This window comes from Ooceraea biroi, chromosome 12, assembly GCF_003672135.1.
Source record: "Ooceraea biroi isolate clonal line C1 chromosome 12, Obir_v5.4, whole genome shotgun sequence".
NCBI lineage: Eukaryota > Metazoa > Arthropoda > Insecta > Hymenoptera > Formicidae > Ooceraea > Ooceraea biroi.
Window position 1 is genome coordinate 12,569,639 of NC_039517.1, and position 6,000 is coordinate 12,575,638.

The 6,000-nt window shown below is 34.8% G+C and overlaps 1 protein-coding gene across 2 annotated transcripts; it reads right to left on the reverse strand.

Moving 5' to 3' along the window:
• Positions 1-1,202: 1,202 nt before the first annotated feature.
• Positions 1,203-5,781, reverse strand: LOC105283779 (UDP-glucuronosyltransferase 2C1). Of its 2 annotated transcripts, XM_026974260.1 has the most exons (6): positions 5,078-5,781; positions 3,308-3,721; positions 3,012-3,083; positions 2,593-2,824; positions 2,138-2,363; positions 1,203-1,843 (listed from the first exon to the last, which is right to left on the reverse strand). In XM_026974260.1, exons 1-6 carry the CDS (start codon positions 5,486-5,488, stop codon positions 1,561-1,563), a joined length of 1,638 nt encoding a protein of 545 aa, XP_026830061.1. In that variant the 5' UTR covers positions 5,489-5,781; the 3' UTR covers positions 1,203-1,560. The 2 variants fall into 2 exon arrangements, with proteins under 2 accessions (XP_026830061.1, XP_026830062.1); XM_026974261.1 differs by lacking the exon at positions 3,012-3,083 and having other exon boundaries at positions 5,078-5,779.
• Between the last annotated feature and the right edge of the window lie 219 nt (positions 5,782-6,000).

Sequence of the window (6,000 nt, forward strand, 5' to 3'; positions counted from 1 at the left end):
CATCACGGTAGATCCAAGCAACTGCCATCTCTGTGGCATTCCGATACTAGAGTTGCAGTCAGTAACCCATATCTCATGGTAAAACGTTGTCGCAGGAATTATGATTCACCTTGTATACATGTAACTTGACTTCATGCATGATATATTGAAGAAGTTTTATCGTATTGCACTATCGTCTGCAACGATGGACATACAATATTTAAGCAGTATTCGTTTTCCATATTTTTGCTGTCTACCTTTATGCTTCTTTATTAGCATTTTTGGAAGCCGTTCGCTTTTGCTGCTAAGCACTTATATACCTAATAAATCGTTCGCAAATATCGCAAATATCGCAAATATCGTTAGAATATCGCAAATGTCGAGAACGCATTAAAATGGAAATTAAAACATTAGTATCTTCTTATTTTTACAAGAGCTTTAGAATTATTACAATTTCATAAAATAACGAAGAACCTGACGGAGAATGCTACGGACACTTGAAAGTCGAAATACTTTTTGCTCTTTTTTTCTAAAAGGTCGATATCTCAATTAAAAAATTAGGTGCAAGAAGTTATACTAACGTTAAAGCATAGTAATATAGCAATGTTGAAAACTAGAAATCACAATATACAGCTGTAAAGGCACTATACAATGGGTTACAAATGTAAGATTTTAGATCTTACAGAATTTGTGTGCAGACATTTGTACCTCAGGACATTTATACCTCCTAAAGGAGATGTCATCTTATACAGTTACCACCCTCAACAAATTGTTCGAAGCAATAATCATCATTCAAGTGCATCATTATTCAATGTTTTCTCATTACACTATGACACGCAAAATTATTAATCACATCTTTTTGTCAACTTTTTCAGCAAGTTTTGATAAACCGGTTGGCAACATATGCTGTTTCGTCGATAAAAAGACATGTTCCAGTTTAATGCGTTACTTTGAATTTTAAAGTCAAATTTCTGATATCATGTGGCTGACTGCAAACGAGCTGCGATAATATAGTTACATGTTAATATTGGTGCGTTAACCTATTATTGCAAGGAACGCCATTTCATTTCATGTGATTTCAGGTATTACAATAATGAAATTCTTTTTATTCACGACAAGTATTTTATTTAAAGTTTTATTAGAATACTATTATTTTATTTCATATAAATTATTGCTCTTTTGTTATATAAAATTTGCTCGTTCCTTGTTTATTTTAAATGTTCTTAGGATATTTCATTTATTAAAATTGCACGAGATAACATGCATAATTTTCAGCATTTACAAAGCACATATAAATAAAAATGTCATTTACGAAATTGTCGCTGATTTACGTATCGACAATGAAGAATATTCTCCTGCTACAATGTAAAATAGTTATAAAAAAAAGTTTAAGTTTTCGTAATTTTTTAATACTTTTGTACCTTTGTAAAAGTATATATTATATTACATCATATCAGCACATGATGGAAGAAATAGTTCTACTAATATAATTTCCAAAATCACTCAGCTGAAACTTAATTGCTTTTAATGAATCATGGCATGTTGTTTCTTTTTTCTCATGTTACTCTCGAATTAACGCAACTAATTAGTCTTCTTCGCATGTAACAACTTGTAATGATTTCTATTTATCATTTTTATCACAAAACGTGCGATAAACACCGCAATAGTAATAATGGCTGCCGCGCAAAGCAAAAGACATGCGGCCACATCGATGAGGTATATTTGCCACCAGGCCAAATCCATGGCGGGCGATCGTAAGACATCGTCGCCATATTTGAGCACGTAGTCGATCCAATAATTTGCGGTGTCAACAGGGCTAAGCGATTGATCATGGAATCTTCGGGATAAATTTTTAATAGTCTCTCTAAAAATGAAGACAGAAAAATGTTATATTATCAAAGAGCAATTAGGACATAGAGTCAAAGATGAAGCAACGAAACCAAATCATGCAAATACAGGATAATGATAATAAATATACACAGCACGCATTTCAGTTAGACAAAAAATAATAAACTGTCAAGAGCAAATTGTATCACACTTTAATCCTGCACACCTATTATGTAAGAAGTGCAAGACATAAAATGCGCAACAATATGTTGCTCACAAATTATTGTAACCGTTGTTACATAAGATAATAAGAGAAGATAATCTCTCTTACATGTATCTCGGGTCGTGCAAGATCGCATTCAGGGCTACATCCATGTCTTTCTCAGTGATCTTATAGACATCCAGTTTCACAGCAATATTTTTCGCGACGTTAGTGTCGATGTTGTTATACTGATCCATACACAGTGGCATACCAATCATGGGAACACCATAGATTATTGCTTCAAAGATGCCCATGATCCCACCATGAGTAATGAAGGCTCTTATATTGGGATGATCTACAACATTGTATTGATACTAGTAAGGTTCCGTAATTTCTACAAAATAATCCGGATAAAAGATACAATGTGCATATTTCATAAAATTTATGTGAAATAGTAGTTACATGTGGCTAGTTTAGAAACATTTAATAATGAAAACTTTTAATGTATATGAAATTATATTATAATCGTGTTTAATTTAACTAATGCAATACATAATTGATTAAATATGAATGATGTGACTCACTTAATACTTTAAGTTGCGGCAACCAAGAGAACGTACGAATATTTTCGGGTAAGCCAGGCGGCAATTTCTTCGGATTCGGTACCTTCATTAGAACTCGTACAGGTGCAATCTTGCCCAAGGAGGCGTAAAAGACATCTAAAATTTTGCGCGGAAACGTTTCGATGAGGATCATCGAGCCGAACGTGAAGTACACAAAACCGTCTTTACTATCGTCCATCCATTTCTTTAATTCCTGTAAAGATAGGATTATTAAATGCTCTTGCGACTCATTCCACTTGTTTTTTTTTCTCCTTATACTTTAAACGAAAAGTACCTAAAATTATGGAACAATTAAGCACAAGATATTTAATGGAACAGCTATACTGTGATTCGTAAGAAATATCAGTTGGAGGATGAATGAAACAAAATTAAATGCATACCGGAACTGGAAAATGAAAATCACGCTGCTCTTTTCGCAATTTTCTTGGATTTGTTACTCTTCTATTTTGCAACTGCAAATCACGCAATCATTTTATCGGCAAAACAGTTTATGGAATAGAGTGACTCATTTTAATTTCATCCTTGTTTTGCAAAGCAGTGTCATTGATATTTGTGAGAAAGAAGAAGGCAAGGGTGTTATCAAATCTAGTCGAGTGTTATCCAATAGTTTTGTTAGTGATAACGCGTAAGTGTGCAAAAGTAAAAATGGTTTCAGATATCGAAAGGATTTTCATACGTGCGACAACGGCGAATCGTCCTCTCGGATATGGATTCCGCCTATTTGAACGAGAGCAGGTGTCATCGGTAGGATCCCATTCAGAGCAATATGAGAGTTGATGAGGACCAGTGCTGGGTTCATATTCCGGATGCTTGGCAGGTTCGGTCCGAGGTACTTTCTCACCATATCATCTTGTGGTATCGTGAGATAGTGGAAATACAACTTGCAGTAGAGAAAGGAGAAGACATTGTATATACGTTGCCACAAGTTCATTGAAAAGTTCACATTCCCACAGTTATTTGGTATGAACGCGAGGTTCTCGGGCTGAGCGATTAATTCATGAAGCCATGGATACATCGACGTTGTGCTGACTCCAATCACGGGTATGTTTAACAAATGGGCGATAGCCGCAAAGCAAGGTGAACCAAAAATCTGATATAAACAGAATAAATTTATGTTGCTATCTGAGAAACGTCAGTTGCTTTTAAAAAAGTTCGAATTACTGTTAGGTTAACAATGAGTGTCGGGAATTTGTAAATTGTGATATAGATAATAATGATCGATATATCGATAAAATGTCAGTGAAGTCTAAGGTTTACATAAGAACTAAAGTTTAATGACAACTATATGAAAACTTATGCTGTTATACAGGGTGTCCCGGGTTTTAACCGACAAACTGTGGGAGCATATTCTACTAGTGGAAATAAGAAAAAATTCTTATATCGAGTTTGCTTAGAAATGCTTTATTACAAAGTTATAAACCAATATTGAAAAGAAATATGAGATAAGTAACAACGGATTTTTTCACAAAAATAAAAATTATGTACGCAATGATTTAGTGACTCATTTCAAAATGTTGTCCTTGCACATCGATACAAGCTAGACATCGACGTAGTACAGAATTTGTTACAGTACGACATTCCTGAAAATTTTGTTGCATCTCAGTAACTGAATTAGTAATTCGTTGCTTTAAATCTTCAAGCGAGATTACTTTTGTACTGTAAACTTTATTTTTTAAAGTTCCCCATAAATAAAAATCAAGAGGCGTTAAATCGGGCGATCTTGGAGGCCAGAAAACCGGTCCTCCTCGACCAATCCACCTATGAGCATAATGTTCATCTAACCAGTTTCTAACTTGTACGTAATTGCAAATGGGTATTACTAAACACAGAACTATCTGGTACTCTCCTGTTAGGAAATCTACGTTGATACTCTCGTACGGCAGCTCGTGCATTTCCGTCACAGAATCCGTACACGAAATGAATATCAGTGTATTCCTCATTTGAAAACACTTTTGGCATTCTGATAGTAATTGCTAGTTCACACGACGATTGAAATCTAACAGCTACTGTTGTGAAAGTAACAATCATACTGAATCGTTTCAACATAGTGAACATGAATACATGTGAATACACATAACATAAACATCTTCGACCTTTCAAATTCTACACTATGTTCCGTTGTTACTTATCTCATATTTCTTTTCAATATTGGTTTATAACTTTGTAATAAAGCATTTCTAAGCAAACTCGATATAAGAATTTTTTCTGATTTCCACTAGTAGAATATGCTCCCGTAGTTTGTCGGTTAAAACCCGGGACACCCTGTATATGTATTATATTTTATATTATATTATATTGTGTTAAAGAGTGAATGTATCCTTTTTATTGCTATGCTGGTTCTTGAAAGAACCTTTGATTGTCTTCGTTGTAATTATAAGATGGATTCTAGCTCGTTACAAGTTTTAAAGTAATTTCCGAAAACATACACCAAAATAATGTTCTGTACCTCCATAATCATCGCGTCGTAGGGTGGATTCTTTGGTGGATTGTGCACCAGGTTTTGTATTACCAGACTTCCCAGATGGGTTTCACAAATATCATTACCAAATGCTGTCGCGATACATTTCCCTACATTTGTGTGCGCTAGTTCTTGCAGCATATATTCATATGTCACATTGTTCAATAAGGATAGAAAAACTGGCACTTTTGCGATATCGGTATAATTCGGATAGGGTTTTTTCTGTGGATATGCACTGATTATGTCGATCTGATGTCCTTTATCGGCCAATCCCTTCATCAGGCCCTCCAGCATAATAAAGCGGCTTTTACCTTGATTCGGAAACATCCCAAGGAAACGATATGCACTGCAAACCACCAGCGACAATAGCGACACAAGTATCATCAGCAGCACTCGCATTTTTATTTTTATAAACTTTGTTACGTAAATTCGGATTTGACACACATAGAAGACTGAAGATCTCGTGTTTTGAATTTATTTAAATTCTGCTGTTTTTTATTTTGTATTAATTTTCTTAATTATTTTTCATTTTTGTTAGTATTCAAATGTTCAACCTAATATGGCAATATAAAAAATAAGCAAATAAAAAAGAAATATTAAAAAGTGCAAAATGACGAATATAAAGTTGAAGCGGAGCAATCACCGCAACATGTGCCAGTCTTAAAACAGAATAACACTGTAGTGACCAGTGCAGTCTTGCCAGATGGGCCGCTTTCTCGCGCATGCGCGCGATTTACGCGCGCACCTGATACAGTGCTGTATCATCACAGTATACTTATATACAGTAGGAACAACGAGCGTCGGCACCTTTGATCTTTTTCAGCCGATCTTTTAGATTCCGCCATGTCTTTGGGCGGCAAGTAGCGTATCAATAATATTAGAAACCACCACTATCAGTAAATATTTTTAAT

Bases quoted from the DNA above. Each gene is read 5' to 3' on its own strand.
- LOC105283779 (XM_026974260.1), bottom strand. From the start codon at position 5,488: ATGCGAGTGCTGCTGATGATACTTGTGTCGCTATTGTCGCTGGTGGTT. The intron at 2,825-3,011 runs GTATGCATTTAA...CTATCTTTACAG, and splicing joins ATTTTCATTTTCCAGTTCCG to GAATTAAAGAAATGGATGGA. The intron at 2,364-2,592 runs GTGAGTCACATC...ACAATGTTGTAG, and splicing joins GCCGCAACTTAAAGTATTAA to ATCATCCCAATATAAGAGCC.